This window comes from Pelophylax lessonae (genome assembly GCF_965119305.1).
Source record: "Pelophylax lessonae genome assembly, chromosome: 3".
NCBI lineage: Eukaryota > Metazoa > Chordata > Amphibia > Anura > Ranidae > Pelophylax > Pelophylax lessonae.
The window spans coordinates 127,941,194-127,967,533 of NC_138770.1; the positions used below are offsets into that span (position 1 = coordinate 127,941,194).

A 26,340-nucleotide genomic window follows, 5' to 3' on the forward strand; every position below is an offset into this window, starting at 1 on the left:
GCCACAATTCTGTCTCTGAGCTCTTCAGGCAGTTCCTTTGACCTCATGATTCTCATTTGCTCTGACATGCATTGTGATCTGGAAGGTCTTATATAGACAGGTGTGTGGCTTTCCTAATCAAGTCCAATCAGTATAATCAAACACAGCTGGACTCAAATGAAGGTGTAGAACCATCTCAAGGATGATCAGAAGAAATGGAAAGCACCTGAGTTAAATATATGAGTGTCACAGCAAAGGGTCTGAATACTTAGGACCATGTGATATTTCAGTTTTTCTTTTTTAATAAATCTGCAACAATGTCAACAATTCTGTGTTTTTCTGTCAGTATGGGGTGCTATGTGTACATTCATGAGGAAGAAGAATGAACTTAAATGATTTTAGCAAATGGCTGCAATATAACAAAGAGTGAAAAATTTAAGGGGGTCTGAATACTTTCCGTACCCACTGTATATAAATGAAATGTTTTTAAAAACATAGTTTTAGTATATGGTTTGTAATTGTATATGAATGGCCATATGTGTACATTTAATATGCAGGCTCTGCTGCTTGCTTTGCAAATTTTAAGGTTGAACAATGTCGGCACAACTGTTTATCAAATCTAGATTTTCAGTTGAAAAATATGTTTAACTAGTTCCCGCCCAGTCCATAGCAGATTAACAGCTAGACAGGACGCCCCTCCTTCCAAGTGGAGGTCACATGACATCCTCCTGGTCACGATGCTCATGCGCACCCACGGGGGCGTGCAGTGCGGCAACCGGTGGTTAGCTGTGTCCCTCCGACACAGCGCATCACTGATCAGGGTAAAGGGCCAATGACATTGGCTCTTTCCTATGTGATCGGCTGTGTCCAATCACAGCTGATCCCATGTAAACAAATGCCGGTTATCAGAATTTCCTTTCCTTAGCGCTATCAGTGTGTAAGGAAAGCCGAAAATTGGCTTTCCTGAGACAGGACCGTTAGAGAAAATGGAGGCAGTTTAGTATTGGGACTACTCTTTTTAGAAATGGGCACCCAGCCATATTGACTCCCAAGGCACAATGCAGAATCTTCAGTGAGGTAAAGAAGAACACATGAGTAGCAGCTAAAGGCTTGAAGACATCCCTGGAACTGGCAAACATCCCTTTTGGTGAATCTACTATACGTAAGTCTTTGAACAGGCAGGGTGTCCATGGCAGAACACAATGGAAGAAGCCGCTGCTCTCCAAAACACATTACTGCACACCTGAAGTTTGCCAAAGAGCACCTTGGCAAACTGCAACGCTACTGTAAAAATGTTTTGTGGACTGATGAAACAAAAGTTAAATCATTCCGGAAGAATACTTAGTACTATGTATGGCGCAAAAAGGGCACAGCATGTCAAAAAGTAAAACATCCCAATGGTGGAGGGAACGTCATGATTTGGTCTTGCTTCACTGCCTCAGGGCCTGGACCACTTGTTGTCATTGAGGGGAAAATTAACTCCCAAGTTTATCAAAATATCCTACAGGACTTAATGTCAGGGTGACTCAATGTCCAGACCTTAACCCCATACGAGACATCCACAAATGTGTCTGAACTAAAGCAGTTTTGTAACGTGCAATGGTCTAAAATTCCTCCTGAACGTTGTGCAGGTCTGATCCAGATCTACTGAAAGAGCTTGCTTGAAGCAATTGCTGCCAAAGGAGGTGCGACCAGCTATTAACTCTGTTAACTCCAGGGGTTAATTTACTTTTTCCTCTGGCACTGTAAATGTTTAATGGGTGTGTTCAGTAAAGACATGAGAAATTAGAACTGTTTGTGTTATCAGCTTAAGCTCACTGTGTTTGTTGTTGGAGATCAGATCACATTTTATGGCAAATTACTGCAGAAAGCCAGTTAATTTCAAGGCATTTTCATACCGTTTCTTGCCACTGTATATACTTTAATACATATCCTAATATCTGTGCTACTGATCTTTGCTCTTGTAAAGAGCCATGTTGGCTGTGTCTGACACTTGTGGGCCCGGCATACTATTGGAGCCAAGTGTCAGCAATATGTGACATTAGTGCACTTGGCTACCCAGTGGCCAAGTAGCCAAAAACAAATAATTTAGGATGAAGAAGCGAGAGGGAAGATTCCGGTGATGGTAAGTGCAAACCTGTCATCATTGGTGAGGGATAACTAAGTGGTAAGTTCACCATAATTAACAAGTTTGGTGTGCATATTTGCACACCATGCTAAGTGCTCCATGCAGACAGTTTTTTTAAATGATAAATTCACCTTTGCAAAAAAAAGGTGCATTTTTTATTTTCTTTTTAGGTAAATTTATAACTTTTCTTTCTTTTTTAGGAGCTTGGAAAGCATTGCACCAGCAATCAGCAGAGCCATGCAGGGCTCCTGCAGACTGTCAGTGTAAGCTGTCTGCCCGTACATCGTATGAGCAGGCAGTTTCACACTGACACGAAGAATCAATGAACTACCACAGCACCAAGGTAGTTAATTGAGAACTACAAGCTGACAGACGCAAAAGAGACTGGTACTTGTAGTTCATAAATTCACAGAACTCTGTGAATGAATGACAAGGCCGCGTGGGCAGAGCCCTGCACAGCCACGCTCTTTTTAAAAATTGACATTTGGTCCAGGAAACTTCTCCCCGAACTGTTGTCACACCAGGTTCTCAGTTCTCTGAGCAGCTGCAGGAACGGGATTATGTTACCTCTTCCACCCTAACAATGGTCTAGAGTCCTTTAGGTCTCTTAAGATTGCCAAGATCTTTCTGGAACACTGGATGTTTGCAGTCTTCCTGTATGAAGACTGGGAGAACCCTAACAGGTTGTTTGTCCCTCGCAAGTGTACCTGTTTGAGGGAAACCTTGTTTAGGCCCCTTTCACACTTGTGCGACTTGTCCTGCGATTTGGGACTGCAAAGTCACATGACAAGTCGTACTCCATAATTTCCAACGAGTACTTATATCGGTGCGACTTCAAGTTTCAACAATTTCAAAGTAGTCCCTGCAGTACTTTAGCCTGATTTTGATGCAATTTGAGGTCCATACACCTAGGCATTGCTTCATGTCCAGTCAAAATCTCAGCAAAAAAATTGTGGTAAAATCGAGTGACTTTTTGGTTGCACAATTGCAAAAGGGGCCTTAAAATGAACGGTTCTCTTTGTGGATCTGGCAGTATCTTGTAACCAGAGTGTTGACCATCCCAGTGGAAAATGCTTTTAAGGGCCTTTAAAGAACACTTTGTTTTCTCTGACAAAGCCCTGCTTTGTATCCTGTCTTGATTGTGACATTAGTTTGTTAAACCCAACCCTAGATGATTAGGCTAAGGCCATTAGAAGAAATTTGATAACTATGGAAGTTGATCCCTTGATCAGAGTATTTGGAGCTCATGCCTGCAGCCTTGCACTACAGTGTGAACAGGTTGTTAGAAGGCTCTCAACACATCTCCCTGATCAGCCCCCAATCAGTAAACATGAGGAGGGCTCTTTGGCTGAATAATTTGGCTGTGGAACTCACATGCAAAAAGAGCTTGCTTTGCATGCCTTTCTAGGGATGGCATCTCTTTGGATTGCCCTGGATACCCTGAGCAAGGATGTTAATGGGGGTAAGCGTACTCTTACCCAGGAGAAAGAGCCTCAGAAGTCTCATTCCTCATTGGAGGACATAAAGAGTCCTTTATCTTATACCCAATGCTCAACTTCCAAGGTCAAATTTATGTTCAGCTCCCAGTCCACTCCCAAATGCGTATTCTTTAGTATAAGGGGACACCTCCACTTTCAAAGTAGGGGGACGTCTGTCCGCCTTTGCAGGCAACCAGCATTTCAGATGCTTGGGTGGAAAGTGGTTTCCAGGGGCTGCAAGCTATAACTTAGTTTCCAGCCCGCTTTTCAGCTCATTACTTCCACTCAACCTGTGTCACTGCGCTGATTAGCAGATCTGGATGCGGCTCTAGCAGGCCTTTGTGGTGGAGGGCATCATTGCCCCTGTTCCTGTGGCAAAACAGTTCCCATGGTTCTACTCCAACCAGGTTATAGTTTCCAACCTAACAGGGGGAACCTCCTCATTGAAACTTAAAGCCCTACATGTCTTTGTTATGGCCCAGCATTTCCATGTGGAAACTACCAGGTCTAGCACAGCCACCCCTCATCAGGGAAACCTAAATGTCTTCATTTATTAGGCACATCTGCGATTCCTTCACTTTGCCACAGGATCCTTGCAATTCCAGTTCGTGGCCTTGCCATTTGGTCTATCTTCTGCACCCTCTGTACCTTGGTGTTGGCTCCTGTACTAACCATGCTGCGCTCCCAGGGCATCTCCATTGTGAGATACCTAGAAAACCTCTTGCTGAGGAAAGAGTAAAAAGTGAGCACAGGTTCTGGTGGACAATGTAGCATAAATCGTTCAGACCTTGCAGAGGTTTAGCTGGATCCTAAACTTTCAGAAGTCAGTACTGGAACAGACTCAGTACTTGGAATATTTTGGTCCAATCCAAGACACAGCTGGAGCAGGAACTTTTTTTTTCCCTAGGAGAAGCTTCAAACTCTCCACTACCAGACTCAGACTCTTGGGTCCAGAAGTCATCAGACTATTCTATATGTGTGAGATTTCCAGGGCTGATGGTATCCTCCATCAAGGCAGTCCTATTTGTCTGGTTCTCTAGACCCCCAAACTCAATTTCCTGTCCTTGTGGGACAAGTCAGTCCAGTCCTTGGACAGACCGTTTCGTTTGACACCGATAACCAGTTTGTCTCATAATTGTTGGTTCAAGAATTCCGCTATGGAGTTGAAGTCCTTCCTTCCAATCTCTAAGAAGATTCTTCCAATGATGCCAACCTGTCATGTCGAGGAGTCCTGGACACCTTGTCAGGGCAAGGGACCTGGTCGTCAGAAGAATCCCATCTCCTAAGAAACATTTTGGAACCTCAAATTTGGTTTTCCTTACAACTCTGGACATCCTGACTGGAGTTTCATTCAATCAGAATTTAGTCAGACATCAACCATCAGGGAGAAACCAGAAGACTCACCATATCCTTGGCAGAACTTCATGTTCCAGGCTTGTCTATTTTGTACATCCCAGGAATCAACAATTGACAGGCAGGCTTCCTCATCTGTTAGTACCTAGGTCCAGGAGAAAGGTCCCTACACCCAGAGGTCTTCCAGGATCTGTGTTTTATAGGTGGAGATACTGGGTGTAGACCTCCCTGCTTCCAGGTTCAACATTAAACTGGATAGGTTTCTCTTCAGGTACAGGGATCCTATAGCAGAAGATGCTTTGGTGGCCTTGTGGGATCAATACAGCTTGATCTACATCTTTCCTCTCTTAAAACTTCTTCGTCTGCCTCACAGGATCAATATAGAGGGCATTTCAGTTATCCTCATGGCTCTGAACTGGCCAAGGCGGATATTATACTCCGACCTTATCAGACTCCTGGTGGATACTCCCTAGACTCTTCCACGTTGTCTGGATCCTTAAAGAACGGTTTGCCACCTTGCTTCATGGTCACTGGCTGCCATTTGCAAATGTGCCTGAACCGTTATTTGGCGCTTAGCACCATCAAGCGTCAGGTCTCTGCTCTTGGATAGCTTGTTTCAGATACTGCTGGCTTCTCATTCTTTGATCAAGACCTTTGTAAAGAGTGTCTTTTTCAGGTAACTCTGCTTGTGTGGTCTACTGAATTCTCCTCCTGGATTCTCTCAACACTTCAATAAACACCATTGGAACCCTTTTCCAATCTCACTCACAAGGCTGTGTTCCTTGTTGCAATCACCTCTGTTCCTACACATGGATAAGGAGATTCCCAACTTCCTTCCTAAGGTAGTTTGACCTTTTTATCTCATCCAGGACAACATTCCTCCATCCCTCTGTCAGGCCCATCAGAAGAGAAGCTCATCAGAAGACCATCTCCTTTTATTGTCTGGATGTAGTTCATGCTGTGTGTGATTACCTTGCAGTCACTGCTCCTATTAGAAAGACTAACTCTCTCTTTGTCATTCCTGATGGTCCCAGTAAAAGGAAACCAGCTTCTCATTCCACTGTTTCTTGGTGGCGCAGACAAACCCTCATTCAGGCTTGGGATCTATTTTTTAATCAATAATCGTAAAGATAGCCATTATTATTACACAGGATTTATACAGCTTTAACAGTTTATGCAGCACATTACAGCATAAGGCAGACAGTTCAATTCCAATGCAGTTTAATACAGTAGGAATCAGAGGGCCCTGCTCGTTACAGATGGAGGGTCATAATTTGAATCAGCAGTGTGTGATACATAGTGATATGAAAATGCAGGAACTGGTTAACATTAACCATGTAGTCAAGAAAAAGTATTATAATAGAATGATGTAAGCAACTTGCATCCATTTAGCCACACCTTTCTCAAGACCTATTTGCCTCTATCTGTCCATATCAACCTAGCCTGATCAAATGTTGCACATGTGAGGGAGTTAATTGCTAAGAGATGCTCAAAGATGTAGTTTTGTTGAACCATTGTGGTTACATCTGAGATAAGGGAGACATCGGATTTCCACTTTCCACTTCCCCTAACAGTACATGGGTGATCACGGGTTGAAAGCAGTGTGGGTATGTATCTATACCGATTATTGAGAAGTGCTAAACCTGGCTTTGGTGGAGAAAGAATCCCTGTTATTGAGGATATACATCGAAAAACCTGTCTTCATAAACTTGTTAGGCTAGGAAATTCCCAAAGGGTGTGTGGTAAGTGCCCTACCTGACTTCAGTTGGTCCAGGGATATGGTTGGGAAGAATTTAGCCAGCCTATATGGGGTGTAATACCATCTGTTTGTGATCTCAGGCATCATCTCCCAGTGGTTGATACAATGTGTCACTTTATATATTGCTTGGAAGACTGATTACCATTGGTGGGGAGTAAAGGAGCTATGGAGGTCTGCTTTCCATTTTAGCATTGTATTGTTCTTCTGAAATTTGGTAATTTTGTAGAATATTATAAATAAATGTTGGTTTTTGTGAGATATAACATTTCCAGGCTTTAGGGTGAGTGTGGGGCTTTGGGATAGGGTGTTTGGCTAGAAAAAACTAGCACAAGTAAAGTGTGATTAACTTTTTTAGACCAATTTCTTTCACCAGTGCTTCTACCTTCTTTGATCTAGAGTCCTGCATAAACTCATGTACAGTTTTTAGGCCATAGAGGGGAAGGGATAGGCTTGTTATATTAAGAATCATGTTCCATCCTTACCTGTCATGGTGCTAGATCTGTGAGAACTTTATGGGCTTTTTGGCAAAGCAGATTTGCAAGGCCTGCAAAGCAAACTTGGTCTTCTGTACACATGTTCTCCAAGTTCTACTAGCTGGATATTTAGACCTCATCTGATGCTAAGTTCCAGTACCAGGTTCTTCAAGCAACTTTTTGAGCTGCAGCATTCCCTAATTCTGTTTTTGTTTTTTTGTATAGGGCTGTTAGCATTTTGTTGCTGTTGCCCACCCCTCAGTTGGACTTCTTTTAGGTTTCCCAACAGTGTCTGAATTTCTGTGTCCCTCAATAGACGAGAAAGAAAATGGGGTTTTTGTGCTTACCCCCTAAAAAAAGCTTTCTTTTTTTGAGGTCCACTAAAAGACACAGGTCCCACTGCTCCATGTTTATGATCATGCTCTTGGTACTGCTTTACCACAAAACTGAGGCATGCTGAGAGTAGGAGAGGTTATACTGGGCTGGCCCACTATTTTTTTGTTTGCCCATGTCCAATCCTTCTGTAGGCAGCAGTAAAGCCTGACACTTTCTAAATTCCTGTGCCCTTCAATGGACTCTAAAAATTGGATTTTTCGATGTTTACAAAAATCCCATTATTTATTTTTTTTAGTGAAAACCTTTTAGCACATACTGTAAATATTGGATGTGGCCTGATTTAATACACATTCTTATGGAGTGTCAAATGTTTTTGCATTTGGGCGAGATCTGTGACCAAAGAATGGCATATTAGCTGCGTGAAGGTTTTCTGTGATTGTGTGGTGAATATTGCTGGGTTACGGTGAATATTACAGTAAGTACTAGTTCCTGTTGAAGAATAGATGTCAACAAATGCCAGTGAAAGTTGCTTGATCCTTTTTACTTTCAATAGATTTTTATTGAAATATACAAAAAACAAACAATTAACCAATTCAGGGTATAACAGTAAGTAGCCGTATCAAAGCATGAGAAAGGAAAATGCATACATATGTAGCCCATAAATCAAGGACGTTACATGTGCAAATGGAGTGACACAATAAGAGAGCAAATTACATAGTGTAATCAGTGTCAAAAGTCATACAGGAATGTAAACGTAGAAACTATTTGCAAAACTAAACCATGTTCTCAACCTCAGCCAGGTACAGGGGAGAAATACGGGCTTTGTACCCATGTTTGCCACTCATTATGAAATTTAGGACCTCGGAATTTAGAATAGGCGTAAGCCTTTTCCAGCGAGCACTGCAAGTTCACCTGGCGGATAACTTCCATGTGTGAAGGTGCAGTGGGCTGCTTCCAGTACCGCGCTATGACCGTCTTGGCCACCACCAGTATGTGCACAGAGACCGTCCTCAGGGAGGGTGGAAATTAGTCTAAACCTAACAAGAGTAGGGCCAGGGCAGGACCAGGTTTCTTGAGAATGCCAGTCGTGGTGGATAGGATCTCAAACACCTTTCTCCAAAAGCTAGATAGGCCCTTACAGGACCAGAAGATATGTAGCAGTGATCCTATTTGGTCACAGTTGCGCCAGCAGGTAGGGCTTTGGGAATCCTAAATCTTCGATAGTCTATATGGTGTCAGATACCATTGGGTAAGAATTTTTTGGGCTTGCTCCCAATGATTCACACATTGGGTGGATTTGTAAGAGCTGCAAAGGGCAAGTTTACACTGGGACTCGGAGAAAGATGTTTGTAGTTCCCTCTCCCACGCTAATATGTGAGGTGATTTGGAAAAGACTTGTTTTTCACCAAGGATGTTGTAGAACAACGAGATACCTTTTACCGAGGTGGAGGGGGATGTGAGGAAGTTCCACACTGATATGGGAAGATTGATTAGCGGAGGGGGATGTTTGTGCATAAGACTTGCTATGCTATTGTAAGAGTATAATGTCTGTGGGGATAGGCCAAATTCTGAGCATAATGCCTCGAACGATTTAAGGGAGTTGGACTGGAGAAGCTGATCTACTGTTTTGATCCCGGCTGCTTGAAATTTAGCGATGTTAGTGAAAGGAAGTAGCGTGCGTATCGTGGAGATCGGGAGCTGGACGGGTATGGTCTGGGATGTGGCAGGAAGCTGTGTAAGAAGGGATCGCCACGCCGCCAGTGTGGCTTGCTTGATCCTTTTTAGTAACGTATCTTCTAAATGGGGCTGTTCGTTTACCAGTGAATGTGAAGTACATGCAATTGTTTTGGGTCACTTTTATTTAGACTTTTTTTTATTTTAAAGTTTTAAATATATGTTTTATTTCTCTTTTTTTCCTTAAAGCCTTAATCCAGCTCCCTCCCACTCATCCCCTTCCTGTCCCTACTCAACTCAAGCAGACATGGCAATTTATGTCTACAGCTTGGCATCTCCTATGTGTTGAACATTACACATACCGCAACCATTTTAAAAGGAAACCTTTACTGCATTAGAAAAATAAATTAAGATCAAGTCTGATCCAGATAAAATATAATGCGTATATTGAACATATTTTTTATTTAAGTCCATTTTCCAGTTCTGACACATAGATTGTCTGCAAAGATGACTTCAGCGTGGAGCAGCCGAGCTGGCATTTCTGTACAGTTATTAAAGAGTGTTTAAGCTGTTCCTGATATGTACAAGCATTGTGTCATACCTCAGATATCCCTGCACAGAGCCATTTTGGCATAGTGCGCTTACAGTCTTGTACGAGTATAAAACACAACATCCAGGAGGATCCAAAGGCTGAAACATAGTGACACAATCAATAAAGCTTTCTTTTAGATAACCGTGTCAAAAGAGAAATTAAGCAGTACCGTGAACGCAGCTCCGGTTGTCATTAGTGTCAGCCATTTTGTATGGCAGGTTTGAACTTATCCAACATTTACTGGGGATTTTTTGCTTTTAGAAGCAGATTAAAAACAGATTGGTTTTACTGAATCGTCACCAAAAATGCTCTCAGCACCAAAAGCAAGCAAGAACAAGCTGTTGAGGTTTACAGGGTAAGCGCTGCACAGTTCCAGTTTTTAGCAGTTGATATTGATGAGGGCGAGGCAAGGTTTGGCTCTTTGGCTTTTGGTGAGCTATTAGTTATGGCATGTTCTTCCACAAAATAAGGATGAGCAACGTGAAGATGTGCTTCTGGCCTAAAAAAGAATACAAATGGTAACTGTCAGTTGAATAGCCCATGTGCTACCCTCTGACATGCAATTTCTGGTATATTGTTCAATTCGATTTAATCAGATATATTCTTCAAGTAGAACTCGATCACTTAAAATTTCATATGAACTTTATTGTGTCATTCCAAAAACCATTGTCAAGATTTTTAAATCTGCAGCTTTTATTGAAATTGTACCCAGTGATCCTGCCATAAATGTCTTTTTTCAGGCACTTCCTATAATAGGGTGACAGCCCTTTGTCCCTATCTCCAAAATGTATTTTATGTTGTCACCCTGTTACCTGGGCTTCCAGTGGAAACTACAAGTGGTCATTTTTTGCAATTTTTCACTGCAAGTACCGGCTCGGCTCCACTCGGCACTGCTTGGCCCAGCTCGTCTCAGTTTGCTTTTCCACTGCGTGGTACGAGTCGGCATCTTTCAGTCCTGTATAGGCTCTACTCGGCTCGGTTTGCTTTTGTCTGTTGTCTGTTGTTACCCTGTTACCTGGGCTTCCAGTGGAGACTACAAGTGGTCATTTTATTATATTATGTGGGCACATTCCACTGTTGTCACCCTGTTACCTGGGCTTCCAGTGGAGACTACAAATGGTCATTTTATTATATTATGTGGGCACGGTCCACTGTTGTCACCCTGTTACCTGGGCTTCCAGTGGAGACTACAAATGGTCATTTTAAAATATTATGTGGGCATGGTCCACTGTTGTCATTGTCAGAAAACCCGCACTGAGAAAGGCCATGCACCTATTGTTGAAGTGCATACATGTAGACAGAAAGTGACTGAAAAGAGGCTGCAATAGAACAGCAGTGCTGTTATGCAACATGAGATGGAAAAAGAAAATTCTGTATTTCATTTTTTAAAAATGCATGCACGTACACACAAGTAATTACCTAACATCCACAGTGCTCCAGCAAATGAAATGTAATCTGTTTAGGGTTGAATCTAGGTCTTCAGATTACACTTTACAGATTTAGCCTGTAGAAGCTTGCTATTTAAACACGCCAATGGTTTTAGCCATCTCTGAGATAATAATGCTTTGCTTTGCTGAGAATCCGGAAGTGGCCCTTTGTATGTCCATCATGATCCTTAACATATTCATTTTGTTCAAATTAACACCAACCACATTTTTTGGAGCTGATTATCTTCAGTCTTGCTATTGATTCTGTATGTTTTAGAGTATTATTATTATTCATCCACTAACCTAACAAGAAGGGAGTTCTGTTTTATCTGAACTAACAATGACGTTTTAAATGGTCAAAGATGGAATTCATAGTCTACCAGACCTAAGTGACAACTCAGTAGGATAATGCCTCTAAATGTCCACAAGGTGGCAGTTGAATACAAGGCATTAAAAAAAGCAGCAAATCTCTTTATTTTGATCTTCAAGTTCCCTTACAATGTAGTTTTACAGTTTACTCAACAAGCTTAAACCATAGGACAAAAGAAATATGCAGCACCGATAAAGCACTCGTGGAGGACACTAACTTGGGCTACATTAGGCATCTTCCAGCAGTGTGTTTTGCACCTGGTCATAAGCAGACGAATAAGGGATAGAAGATACGTTCTAAAAACATTACTAAATCAATAATCACAGTTTTCTGCCAAAATATGATCACACGTGATCTATCTCACATTTTCTCTATGATTAGTGGAGCAGATTAAAAGCGTATATAAATGACTAGATCCATGCGTAATTTAAATTAATTGTTTACAAAGTAAACCAGGTGTACCTGCTAAAATATAATCTGTCCCTGTATTTTCAAATTGTCAGAATTAGAAACTCTGAGCCCCTCTCCAGGCATCATCAGCGATTTATAAAAACATAGCAGCCCAGTGCTCAAAATGTTACAGGATTCAATCAGAGAAAGGGAGCTGCAAAGCTAGCTTCTCTGCCGTGCTCTCTCTTTAGATAACCCATAAAACTCTGGGAACACTTTGTCACATAAGTATGATTTAAGAAAAAAAAATCAGAACTTCTCTTTTAACAGAAGTTGTTTCTGAACTGTTCTTATGGAAGATGTGTGGTGAACAATCACTGGTTAAAAAGGGGCAAATACATCTGACCCAAAAAGATTTGTTTCCCTCTAAAGGAGATGATCAGCCAATCGTTTTTGTTTTTCAAAATATTTTACTTTTTGTATGAGCTGACAAATTGAATCATCTACTGACATTTGTCTATTAGTGCTGATATCTACCCTCCAGAATTTCTGGTTTTGCAAACCTGCCATGAATGTTAGGACACCAAATATTGCTGTTACACTCCCTGATGGACTCTCCAAGATGGAGAATAAATAATTGAGGAATGCAGCTGCACCCAGGGGTGACAGCTTTTGCTATGGCCTTGTGTGGGGGAATGGGGACAAAAACAAAAGCAGGGACATCAAACAATTGTTGTTTCTTAAGAGTATGATATGGGCAAGAAAGTCATCATTCACCTACACTTGATTGCACGCAACTTAAAGCGGAGTTCCAGCCTAACCGCACACTCACCTGTCCCACGGTCCAGCGATGCGCCGTCTTCTCCCTCTCTGCTCCGCGGCGCCGGCATCACTGATGTGGGCACCCGGCTGTGACAGTTTGCGGCTTCACAGCCGGGTACGCACTGCGCATGCGCGAGTTGCGCTATGCGTCGTGATTGGCCGGCAATCTTCTGGGACCTCTGACATGTCCCAGAAGATTGCAGGGAGGGAGGGAGAGAGGAGAACTTCCGCTCAGGGTGCCGCGGCGCTCCGAGCGGAAGTGGGAGCGGGTACCTGTCAAAACTAGGTACCTGCTCCCCCCCCCCCCAAAAAAATGACATGCCAAATGTGGCATGTCAGGGGGTTAGGACTATTTAAAGCGGAAGTTCCACTTTTGGGTGGAACTCCGCTTTAAGATAGCTGCCCAGGTGCTCCAAAACCTAGTAGCTCTCACAGACAAAGCTAGGATAGATAGATAGATAGATAGATAGATAGATAGATAGATAGATAGATAGATAGATAGATGCCAGAGCACCCTAGAATGATGCTTTGACACAAAAAGTTGAGTTCCAGCCAGCCTTTTAGAAAGCATTTTTGGTCAGAGAGGGCACCCATAACTTTAAAGAAAACTGCTCAAACTAAAACATATCTGTAAAAGAAGATAGAAAATACTCACCTTTCCTATTGTCTGTGCAACCGAACACTGCTCTGATACTGAGAAAAATATTCCTGAAGTCCTTTGGGAAATCTCCTGGGTCCTCCACAGCTCTTATTGATTCCTCCAGCTGAACTCCAGGCCACTAACGCCTCCTGTAACTTTGAGATGTAAGGGGGACGAACCAGTAAAAGCTTCAGGGGAAAAGAGAGTGATACTTTTGAAGGTGTTGGTTTCCCAAAAGACATTCGTAGAATATCTAGCAGTAGTTAGTCACATTCAACAGGACTTGTTTTGTAATGTTGAAGCTGTTTTGTAGCTTATCAAGTCCACTTATTCAGTTCTAATTAGTGTCAGAAATTTATCCCAGCATTTACAGACTTTTTACACAGATAGTACCAACACCTTAATCCAATCACCTAGGAAAAGAAAATGTTATTGTCCAAGAACAGGATGGGAGGTGTAAAAATATCCTCAACATTACAGAACAAGTCCAGTTGAACGAGATTGCCTACAGGATATACCATGACCTGGATAAATGAGAACCTTGATATCTGCATTATTTTACAAGTACAGCTTAATTTAAGCAATTTTCTATAGTGACAGGGTCACTTTAACCACTTGCCGACCAGCGGCTGTAGTTCTACTCCGGCAGGTCGGCTCTATTACGCGAAACAACATACCTGTACATCGCTTTGTGTAATACATAGTAGGGGCGAGTGCACCGCCGGAGGCATGCACACAGGTGGATTGGCCAGAGGTGGAGCCAATCAGTGGGTCCTGCGGATGCAATGTCTGCCGGCCACCAGCGTTTGCTCCCCATGGAGACCGAGCGACAGTCTGTCTATGTAAAAAAGGCAGACCGCTGTTCTGTCAGAGATGAATACAGGGATCCTGTGTTCCTCCTATTTAGGAACACCGGTCTATGTGTTCATCCAGTGAGTTGATCCCCCATACAGTTAGAAAGCACTCCCTAGGAGCACCCTTAACCCTTTGATCGCCCCTGGTGTTAACCCCTTCCCTGCCATTGTCATTAGTACAGTAACAGTGCATATTTTTTAGCACTGATTACTGTAGTAATGTCACGGGTCTCCTCAAAAGTGTCAGGTGTCCAATCTGTCTGCCGCAATGTCGCAGTCCCACTAAAAATTGCTGAAAATTACCAGTAAAAAAAATGGCATAAACCTATCCCCTAGATTGTAGACGCAATATATTTTGCACAAACCAATCAATATACACTTATTGGGATTTTTTTACCAAAAATATGTGGCAGAATACATATTGGCCTAAATTGATGAAAAAATTAGATTTTTTTTTATTGGGAATGTTTTATAGCAGAAAGTAAAAAAATTGTGTTTTTCTTTTTCCCAGAATTGTCGCTCTTTTTTTGGTTTATAGCACAAAGAAAATAAATAAAAATACCACCAAAAGAAAGCTCTATTTGTGGGAAAAAAGGACATCAATTTTATTTGTGTACAGTGTCACAAGACCGCCAATTGTCAGTTAAAGTAATGCAGTGCCGTATCGCAAAAAATGGCCTGGTCGTTAAGGGGGAAAATCTTCCAGTCCAGAAGTGGTTAAGAGGCCATTATTGAGGTATAAGAATAGGGTAGTGGAAATCTTTTCTTTGTCAAAGTCAGTTACAGCACCCCAAGTTACATGATTCCTGGAACACTTGGGCAGCTATTTAATGTGTAAGAACCTTTAGGTTTACTTAAAAAGTTAGGTCCATCCAAATCTGATATAGTAGATTTATGTGGGGTCGGGTGGGCTGAGTACCAGTCTTTTTATATGTCTTAAAACACCAACAGCAAAATCTTCTTCCCATAATGTCTAACTGTTCCTGTCCACCTAGGAATTTTAGGTGTTCCCACCTTTCCAGCTCCTTCTGGTGCATAATATCCATGAAAAGAAAGACTCGCTGCTCCAGGTGAGAGAAAGGAAGCCTAATGATGCTAACGGGTGCCCGACTCGGCTCGCCTCCGCATACAATAATAAGAAAGAATTGGCCGCACTCCAAGCTGCATCCAGATTCGGTTTATTGGACGAACATCCCAAGTGTTAAAACAGTGTACAGGTAGACGCGTTTCACACACTAACAGGTGTGCTTATTTATTTGTACCTTCTGGTGTATGCTGTATATTATACTGTTTTAACATCCAATAGGGAAAGTAAGATCCCCTGATGTCCATAGCATACCTGGAAACCCAGCACAGAGATCTCACCAATAGAGTCCCTAAGAGATAGAAACCGCAAAGTGATTTCTCCTTCTCCAGCATCTACTAAAAACTGAAATATCACTTTTGAATGGGCTAACTATTTAAATGGCAGATATTCATTTTTGCCTTGGCTGCGCAAATAACTGATTTTCTTACCTGATTTTTCCAATGTCCTGGAATTTCACACCCGCTATATACATTATAGTAACAGCTATAGATTACAAATATATCTCTAAAAAGATTGCATATTTTCTGGCACATGAGCTGTACTGTAAGTGTCAGCATTCACTGCAATATTGTTGTAAATTATAACAGTCTATTGGGACTTTCTTACAAATGGCTTCCTCTGAAATTGGCAGAAACCTTCAGTTAATCTATTGTCTTAATTACTGTCCTATCATTCCAGGAAAAGTTTAATAAAACACTCCCTATGGCTTGTAAATTGCACGCCATCATCCAGAAATAACAGATCATTGGCGAAGTGGTGTCAGTTTCAGGTAAACTGGATGAATAAAGTCTAAACAATTTATTCACAGATTTCAAGGTTTCTGTCTACTTATCTTAAAGTGGAACTGAAATTTAAAAAAAGGGTAGAGTTTAAGGTAGAGTTTTTTGGTAGAGAAGACTTTGTATGTCTTGTCTGCCAAATACCTCCTTCCCTTTTCCACTGAGAACTTTTTTTGTGTGTGTACACTGCCTGTAGCATGTGCGCAGTGCAGTATAAGTGGCTGGGTGGCAGGACAATATATCTCCATCACACGTGTTCAGTTACATCATCAATGGCCACCCAATGGGAAGAAGGAGTTTAACCTCTTGCCGACCGCCGCACGACTATATATAGCGGCGGTCAGCCCCTCCTGGGCAAAGTGACGTATATATACGTCACTCGCCCGCGAGCCAATAGGGGGCTAGTGCGTGCCGCCGGAGGCGTGCCCCCGCTCGTTCTCGGACACTCCAGCGCGAGCGCGATCGTCCGCTGCAGAGGGAGAAAGGTGTAAACACAGCCGCCTGTCATTCTCCCTGGTGTAACTGCAGAGATCATACGATCCTGCTATTTAGGATCGTATGTCTCTGTGGTTACATGAAAAGCCACGCCCCTTTACAGTAAGAAGCACGCCCCTAGGGACACATTTAACCCCTGCCTCTCCAATAAAGTTAACCCCTTCCCTGCCAGTGTCATTTTTACAGTAACAGTGCATATGTATAGCACTGATTACTGTAGTAATTTCACTGGTACCCCCAAAAGTGTCAAAAATGTCAGTCAAGGGTCCGATCTGTCTGTCGCAATGTCGAGCCCCGCAAAAAAAAAAATCGCAGATCGCTGCCATTACTCGTTAGAAAAAAAAAAAACACCAAAAATGACAGAAATCCCTTAGTTTCCCTTAGTTAGTAAACGCAATAAATTTTGCGCAAACCAATCAAAATACGCTTATTGCGATTTTTTTTTTTACCAAACATATGTAGCAGAAAACAAATTGGCCAAAAATGTTAAAAAAATTTGATTTTTACATTTTTTTTGGGGAATTTCATATAAAAAAAATGTGAAAAATATTGTTATTTTTGCAAAATTGTCGCTCTTTTTTTGTTTATAGCGCATGATCAAAAAATCGTACAGATGATCAAATACCACCAAAAGAAAGCTCTGTTTGTGGGAAAAAAAGGACGTCAATTTCATTTGGGTACAGCATTGCACGACCGCACAATTGTCCGTTAAAGTCACGCAGTGCCGAATCGCAAAATAGGCCCTGGTCAGGAAGGAGGTAAAATCTTACGGGGCTTAAGTGGTTAAAAGATGGGGACACCTGGCCCTGTGACAACTCTCTAGTTTGAGAATTCCATTGTAGAGATTTCCTCTCATTTCCTGTATCTCTTGGACAGTAATTGAAGTGGGACACAGACAGCTTAAAATAGCTTGATGAAGGTTTCATACTCTATCTTAAACTAAAATAAAAGGTTTGGCTTTATATACACTGTGAGTTCCATTTTTAATTTCAATCTGTTTATTCATTTTTCTACAGATACAAAAGAAAAAGAACAATGCAGTCTGACCCTAAACTAAAGGGTCCTTAATATCAAAATACAAAGCAAGGCCCGAAGCGAAAAGAAAAAAAAAAAAAAAAAATAGCGCAGGGCAGACATGACCATGTGAAGAGGGGAGACAGGGCAGGTGTGGGTTAAATTAAATTGTTTTGAGTTTGGGGTATTCAGGGATTGGTGTATCAAGTTTGGGAGGGGTTGAGGTACAGTTAGGAGGGGTGGCCCCTTAGATTTGGAGGTCAGTGGAAGTTCAACGGACGAAGGAAGAAGAAGCTTGGTCACCCACCTTTTGCACTGCAGAGCATCTCACCCCGGCTTCTCTGGTCTGCGATGGCGGATTTGGACGTTTTGCTGGAGCAAATCAAGGCCGCTGCCGCGGTGAAGGGGACTGAGTGGCTCCGGGCCCAGGTCTCCACGTTGATGGGGGTTCAGGACTCTGCCCAGGATCCGGAGGGGCTTGCGGTCCCGCGGGCTCGGCGGTCACGGCCGCCGGAGCGTTTTTCACCGGACCCTTCCCCTCGAGCTCAGCGTCATCCTAGGAGCCCCGACAGGGACCCTTCAGGGTCGCCGGCCAAGCGTGCCTCTGCTGCGGCCGTGCGCGCCTCTGGGAGGAATCCTCTGCAGGGACGGAGCTCTGGGGGTAGTGGGGGGAGGCGGCCTTCGGTCTCTCCCCGTCCCTCTCGCCGGGGTGCTACTGGAGCGGCTTCATGGCGGCTGGTGGCAGCAGGGATCGGCGGGACTCGGAGTCGGCCTCGGCTGGGCGCAGAGAGATGACGCAGCAGGGCAAGTCACGTGGCCGGGTCATCGAAAGTTCGGCTGGATCACAGAGGTCTCCGGCGGGCGGAGCTGGAGTAAGGGGGCGGGGACGCCTGTCGCTCGGCTCTACAGCTTCCGGGAGTGCGACACCTGGTGGACGGATGCCAGCGGTGTCCGGGGACGATCGTTCGGAAGGCGAGGTGTCCGGATCAGATGCTGAAGAGGATGTCGGTGTTCAGTCGGCGACGAGGGAGGCTGGATCGGCGGCTGGGGGCGCCCCCCCTGGGCAGACAGGTGAGGTCACAATTCCTTCTCTGGCTTTGTCTGATTTGCGGGGCTTGTTTGATGTGGGGGGTGGGAGTCCTGGGGTGGCTCGAGGGGTAGGGGGCGTCCTGGCCGGTGGGGGCGGGGACCCCGGATGGAGGTGCTGATGGGGGCTTGAGGGGCTTCCTCCTGGGTTTACGGGACCTCTTGGGGCGTTTGGCCCCGGGGGACGGGGACCGCTTGTCTCCTGCGGCGGCTTGGGTGCCTCCGGCGGGGGGCTCGGGCACGGAGCCGGCGGGGGCCCCGGGGCTGGCGGGGCCGTCTTCCGCGGGGCAAGTTGCTGGGGTGGCTGGGGCCCCCCAGGTTGTTGGTGCGCCTGCAGTGGTGGCGGTGACGGCTGGGGCTGCGGGGGACAAGACCGGGACGGCGAAGGAGGGGAAGGCGGACGCTGTTCGCCTGGACGATTCAGCGAAAGGTGAGGTATATGTTTGTTTTGAGGGCCCGTTGGGGGCACATTTGAAGCAGGAAGTCCGGGAGAAGATTTGGAAGAGTGAGTACGTGGAAATCTTCACGCTGTTGCCCCTCGAGAAGTTCCACCTGGACAGGGTTAAACCGGAGGAGCGCAAGAAGGAGGACGAGGAAGCGCGACGCTATCGGCTTATCCCGCGGACGTTCACCAATTGGCTACAGGCCTTTGCCATTCTGGCGGGCGTCATAGGGGAAAAGGCGCCGGAGAACTGCTCGGCCCTTTTCTGCTACATGGACGCTATCGGGGAGGCCTATCGGGTTTATGGGGGGTCGGCCTGGCTGCGGTACGACGAACAGTTCCGGCAGCGGAAGGCAGTTAGGCCGTCACTACGGTGGGACCACAAGGACATCAGCCTGTGGATGCGGCTCATGTCTTCTGCGAAGGCTCCGAATCAGTTTTTTCCAGGGGGGGCCGGTGGTTCTGCGACCCCGGGACAGCCGGCCGCAAAGAAGAGGGGTTTCTGCTGGCAATTTAATGAGGGTTCCTGTAAGTTCGGTGGCACCTGTCGCTTCAAACATGAATGCTCCGGTTGCGGAGGTTCCCATTCCTTGGCTCGGTGTTTTAAGTCCGGAAAAGGGCGGTCCGGAGAGCCTTCGCACAAAGGGGACGACGCCGGTGAGGGTGGAAAGGCTGCGGCCTTTTCTAGATAGGTACCCCGATAGGGCGGCTGCCCGACTTCTGGGGGAGGGTTTTGCGGTGGGTTTTCGTATCCCTTGCTCTTTGGCCTCGGTGCCTCCGGTGGCGAGGAATTTGCGTTCAGCATTGCGCCACCCTTTGGTGGTGTCGGATAAGTTGAACAAGGAAGTGGCTCTCGGTCGCATGGCGGGCCCGTTCTCTGAGGTGCCGGTGCATGACTTGGTGGTTTCGCCGTTGGGGGTGGTTCCCAAGAAGGAACCCAATAAGTTTCGCCTCATTCACCACCTCTCCTTCCCAAAGGGTGGGTCCGTGAACGACGCCATCGATCCGGATGCCTGTACGGTGTCTTACATTTCCTTTGACGCCGCGGTGGCCTGGGTGCGACATTATGGGCGGGGGGCCTTGATGGCCAAATCTGACATAGAGGCGGCGTTCAGGTTGCTCCCGGTTCACCCGGATAGTTTTCGGTTACTGGGCTGCTGGTGGCAGGGGGCGTATTATGTGGATCGCTGCCTTCCTATGGGCTGCTCCATATCTTGCGCGCTGTTTGAGACCTTCAGTTCCTTTGTGGAGTGGGTGGTTCGGGAGGTTTCCGGTGTGAATTCGGTGATCCACTATTTGGACGACTTTCTGTGTGTGGGCCCGCCCTCTTCCAACGGGTGCGCGATCCTGCTTGCCACATTGCAGCATGTGGCCGGGAGTTTCGGCATTCCTTTGGCCCCGGACAAGACGGAAGGCCCGACCACGGTGCTCAGCTTCCTGGGCATTGTCGTGGATTCGGAGGCCATGGAGTGTCGCCTACCGGAGGATAAATTGGGGGCTTTGAGAGCTGAAATTGAGGGGGTGCTGGGTTTGCGCAAAATTCAGTTGCGCAGCTTGCAGTCGTTGCTGGGTAAATTGAATTTTGCCTGCCGCATTATGCCCATGGGCCGGGTTTTCTGCCGATGGCTGTCGGCGGCGACTTCGGAGGTGAAGTTGCCCACTCACTTCGTCAGGCTCAACAAGGAACACAGGGATGACTTGCGTCTGTGGCACGGTTTTTTGGCCACGTACAATGGTAGATCCTTGTGGATGGCCGGGCCGATCAGCAACTTTGATTTGGAGCTGTTTACCGATGCTGCTGGTTCGGCTGGGTACGGGGCTTTTCACCGGGGGGCGTGGAGCGCCGCCCCTTGGCCGGGGGCATGGCAGGTAGCGGGGCTGGTCAGCAACTTGGTTTTGCTGGAACTGTTCCCAGTGGTGGTGGCTCTGGAGATTTGGGGGGCGGAGTTCACGAACCTGAAGGTTCGCCTGCATTGCGACAATCTCGGGGTGGTCCAGGTAATCAACCGCGCGTCGGCTTCTTCTCAGCCGGTGGTGCGCCTCCTCAGGTATTTGGTTTTGCGGTGTCTACAGTTGAATGTTTTCCTGTACGCTGTGCACATTCCGGGGGTTCAAAATGATATTGCTGACGCGCTGTCTCGTTTTCAGTGGGACAGGTTCCGGGAGTTGGCACCGGCAGCGGAGCAACGCGGAGTCCCGTGTCCGGAGTGGCTATGGGGGATTGCCTTGGGGTCCTCGCTGGATGGATCAGGAAGTCGGTGAGCGAGTCCACGTGGTCGGCGTATTGCAAGGTATGGTTGGAGTGGCTGGAGGTGTTGCGGGTGGCATCGGTGGATCCTCAGGGTCCAGAGGTCAGGTGGGTGTTACTTTCTTTTGTTTCTGATCATTTTGAGAGGGGCTCGTCGGCTTCCGCTGTGGCTCGCAAGTTGTCCGGCTTGGCCTTTCTGTTTAAATTTCTGGGTTGTCAGGACTACACAAAGGACTTCGTGGTGAGACAGGCGTTAAGGGGCTATTCCAGGGCTTATCGGAGGAGGGACTCTAGGCGCCCGTTGTCCTTCGCTCTTTTACAGGATGTTTGCATGCAATTGGGGGAGCACTGCACCTCGGGTTACGAGGTGGTGTTGTTTAAGGTGGCCTTTTCTCTCGCTTTTTTCGGGGCTTTCCGGATTGGGGAATTGGTCAGCTCCTCCCGGACGGTGTCGGGGGGCTTATTGGTTCAGGATGTCTCTGTCGGTCGGGAGGGGGTTACTATCCTCCTTCGACGGTCCAAAACGGACCAGAGTGGCAAGGGGGTCCGTGTCCGCTTGTTCGCGGTGCCGTCTTCGCCGCTGTGCCCAGTGGGGGCGGTTCAGGCTTACTGGGCAATCCGCCCTTCGCGGCCCGGTTCATTTTTGATGCACGCGGACGGGTCGTCGTTATCTCGTTTTCAATTCATATCGGTGTTCAGAAGGTGTGTGGGCTCTTTGGGTTTGGATGCGAGTAAGTTTGCATCTCATTCCTTTCGGATCGGGGCGGCCACAGAGGCTGCACGCTGGGGATTGAACGACGATGCGGTCAAACGCATTGGCGCTGGGAGTCTAGGAGGTTCTTGTTGTACGTTCGTCCACAGCTGTTGGTGTAATGTATGTGCGGGTGGTGGTTTTATCGCTGGGGGGGTGGAGGGCCCGGCTGGTTATCTGATTATTGGTTGGTATCTTTTCTTTTTGTCCCCTTTCTTGTAGGTTTGGACCCCTGCCTCGTTTGGATCTTGGGACACTCGTATGTTTTTTGGGGGGCCCGGAGAGCTGATGTGCGTCCTAAGGGTAGACAACTTGGTTTTTCTCGGCAGGAGGCTTGTGTCAGGTGGCTGGGGGTGCCGGGGCTTACTTGGGGCAGGGTCCTTCCCGAAGTGCATCGTTTCGCCCGGTTAGACAGGCAGCCAGATGTTTTGGTGCTGCATGCCGGGGGCAACGATTTGGGGGCCAGGTCCACGCGGGCCTTGATCAGGGACATCAAGTTGGATTTCCTGCGGCTGCGCGCGGCTTTTCCGGCGCTGCTTGTAGTTTGGTCGGATATGGTGGCCCGCACGTCCTGGCGCATGGCCAGGTCGGTCGCGTGACTTAATAAGGCTCGGATTAAGTTGAACAAGGAAGTGGGGCGCTTTGTGTGTCGGAATGGTGGGTTGGTGGTTCGCCACCTGGAGTTGGAAGTGGACACATGGCGGTATCTGCGGGATGACGGAGTTCACCTCAATGTGGTGGGTATAGATTTATGGGCCCTGGGATTACAGGATGGGATCCAGCGAGCCTTGAGGGTTTGGAGGGGCACGCAAGGGTAAGGTGTCACCCTTGGGTGCTGGTGGCGTTTTGTTGGTCTTTGCTGGCGGGGGAGGTGAACAGTTTAGGATAAGGGTATGGTTGGGACTCATCGTTGGTATGGGTCCCTATGGTGCATTCCATTTAATGTCAGTTTAAATGGAATTCAAAATGGTGGCACTGCGGGGAGTGGTTTGTCTCCGAGCCGGTGACGCGGCTGGAGGCCTATCAGGGCACAGGTCCCGCAGTGCAGGATTTGGAATTATTTGGAGGTGCCTCAAAGACCAACAGGCTTAATGACTGATTGTTTTATGTTTTTAAGGAATGTTTTTTCTCCTTATGTTAATTTTAAGGTAAAAGGGTTAATAAAATGGCTGCTGTGGCCAATCAACTCCAAGCACGGTGTGGTCTCAATTATTTAGGTAAAGGGAAAGGTTTATGGCATGGGGGTGGAGCCTTTGGCGTTAAGCAGCCTAAGAGTTTGGGGGGACATCTATTCTACATTGGTCAAGACATATTACAAATAAGCATGATCAATACAATGATAAGGCTCATGACAGCTAGTGGTTGTCTTCAATCATTCGGTGCCCACTACAGCCATAAAAAAAATCAATTAATCTAAAGCCTCGACACACGCATCGAAAATCGGCAGGGAATTTTCGTCCAACGACCGATCTGCCGATTTTCGGCTTGTTAGTATGATGCTTCCGACACCCAACTCTGACTTTTCGGCCGAAAAAAATCTGGTGTGCACGCAATAAAATTTTTGTCCGCCGTCAACACAACGGCCGATTTTCGTGCAGTCAGTACAGATTTCGACAGGGAAAAATCTAATGAGCAAGTCTGGGCATGCTCAGAGAAGAAAGAACACAAAGAAAGCAAACCAGCACATGACATCACTTCTGAAGTAGAAAATTTGTGTGCAGTCTAGGCACATTCCAACCAACAAAACACCACTCTGGACAAAAGACGGCCAATCGGTCGGCCGATAATCGTTGCGTGTGTACGGGGGCTTTACTCACCAAACAGAGCTGCAAAAGGGGAGCACTCCATAAAGTAAGGAGAGCATATGCTTGTTCTCTAGTTGTGACAACAATCAAAAGTGAAGTTAAGAAAAAAAAAAATCAATAACTTGGGGTACGCAAATTTTGAAACATTGTACCCATCAAGGCTTAGGAGAACAAGAAAAAGTAGAGGAAAGAAAAGTCGCCAAAAGTAACAAGAGGAGCTGCTCTCAGGTCGCATCAGTCTGGACTCTGGAGAAATATATTTTTTATCCAGGGGTCCCAGGTCTTCTCAAATTTAGTGTTGGTATTTTGGAGAATGCATGTAAGTCTATCATTGATCATGATCCAGTTTAATTTTTGGTGAGCATAGTCCATTTGTTCCACAGTCTGTTTCCAGCATCTCGCTATGGCGATCCTAGCCGGTAACATTATACAGTAAAAGATTAGCCGCTTAGTCCATTTCTGGAACAAGGCCATAAGTTACATTTAAAAGGGATACTACAGTCAGGAAACACCAGTGCACATACATAATGTAAGATGTGTGTTTCTCTGTAAATTGCAGAAGAGTGGTGGAAGAGGAAGCCCTGGCGTACAATGTATGCCCAAGGTATTCAGATAAGGATTTTTTTTACATACCTTTTTTGCTAATGGTCTTTAGGTAGTTAATGCATTTAGTTCTGCTGTTACATTTTTGTTTTTTTAAGCATATCTCAAAGTTCACAATCCGGAAGTCCTTCACAGTGCTACCATGAAAATGCCTAGGTTTGTGCACTTCGAGGCATCTTTAAATATAAAATACATCATGCAGGATTTTACAAGCTCAGGCCTGAATAGCATACAGCTAATAGGCTTGCAAATGTGAACACCAATGGGTAATATCTTAATTGCATTTTGTCCGCCAATAATAAACCTTTTAGAATTATCTATAGTGGCTAATTGGAATTCTGCTAAGTTTTCTAACACCCATAAGTGGGTAAAATGTTTACTGGCTCTTCTCCAAAATCTATAGTAATGTTTCTAAAGGTCTGAACATCTGGGAACACTAAAGTCTTAGATAACATATATAGAGGGGTAGCCTCCACATCCTACATGATTTGTAATCCCTTATGTCCCATAAGTGACAAACTGTATGGGTAAATGCACTAAAACCCGAATACTCACCTTTGTTCTAGCGATGTGACTGTTGGAGCCCTCACCAGGAGCTAAAATCTTCTTTCCAGGCTTTTTCAATGTTCTGTGGGTTCAGCCTCTTGATTGGCATCTTCATGGTAATCACTCATCCTGGCACATTAGCACTGTGCCAGCAAAAAAATAAATAATTAATTGAACTACTCATACGTTCTTCTCTAGGCAGAATCCCAAAGAATAACAATGCAGGTTTAAGATAAGGCAAAATAACATCCAACAGGAATGTTAATCTGAGGACAATCTTCTTTTTTTGACTTTATATTTTGAGTGTGGTTCTGGATTACACTATCTTGATTGAGACATTGAGGGATTGATTTACTAAAGCTGAAGAGTACAAAATCTGGTGCAGCTCTGCATAGAAACAATCGGCAATGGCTACTTCCATTTCTAAGTCAAAGCTGTCGGACCAGGTAGTGTCAGCATGGCCACTTAGAGCTCAAATTTCAAGCCATGTATAGCCAGTTTAAGGCTGCATTCACACTGGAGCGTAGCGTTTTCGCGCGTTTTTTTTACCGCAATTTTTACCGCGATTTTACCATGATTTTCAGGCGTTTTTGGAGGCAGGCATTGGTAATCAGCCCAAAAAGAAGATCATGTACTTTTTTCAGCTACAGGCGTTTTGCAAAACGCTCAGATGTGAACAGGGGCCATTTAAGTGAATGGGGTTTTACTTGTTGGGCGTTTTGGAACGTTTTTTTTTAGCGTTTTTGGAGCTGAAAAACACTCAAAAACGCCCAGGTGTGAATGGAGCCTAATGCCTCGTACACACCCAACGATTATCGGCCGAGCGATCGTCCGAGTTTTGTCCAGAGTGGTGTTTTGTTGGTTGGAATGTGCCTAGACTGCACACAAATTTTCTCGGCCAACAAAAATCTACTTCAGAAGTGATGTCATGTGCTGGTTTACTTTCCGTGTGTTTTTGCTTCTATGAGCATGCCCAGTCTTGCTCATCAGATTTTTGTCTGCCGAAATCTGTGCTGACTGACGGAAAATCGGCCGTTATGTTGACGGCCAACAAAAATTTTATAGCCTGCACACCAGATTTTTTTCGGCCGAAAAGTCGGAGTCAGTTGTCGGAAGCATCATACTAACATGCCGAAAATCGGCCGATCGGACGTTGGCCGAAAATTCACTGCCAATTATCGACGCGTTTGTACGGGGCATTAGGGTCTA

At 45.5% G+C, this 26,340-nt stretch overlaps 2 protein-coding genes and 1 pseudogene across 3 annotated transcripts in view; all 3 read left to right on the forward strand.

Annotated features, from left to right (window-relative positions):
- TTC32 (tetratricopeptide repeat domain 32) overlaps positions 1-26,340 on the forward strand; it is a 330,468-nt gene that overhangs the window by 14,075 nt on the left and 290,053 nt on the right. The gene's annotated exons all lie outside the window — the stretch shown is intronic.
- On the forward strand, positions 20,928-21,440 carry LOC309550113 (uncharacterized protein; the record flags this gene model as incomplete). The annotated part of the gene is made up of 1 exon (XM_082250567.1): positions 20,928-21,440. The coding sequence occupies one exon, from the start codon at positions 20,928-20,930 to the stop codon at positions 21,438-21,440; it is 513 nt and encodes a 170-aa protein (XP_082106693.1).
- Positions 22,303-22,995, forward strand: LOC309550114 (annotated as a pseudogene). Its single transcript has one exon. The product of its transcript is annotated as an uncharacterized misc_RNA (transcript).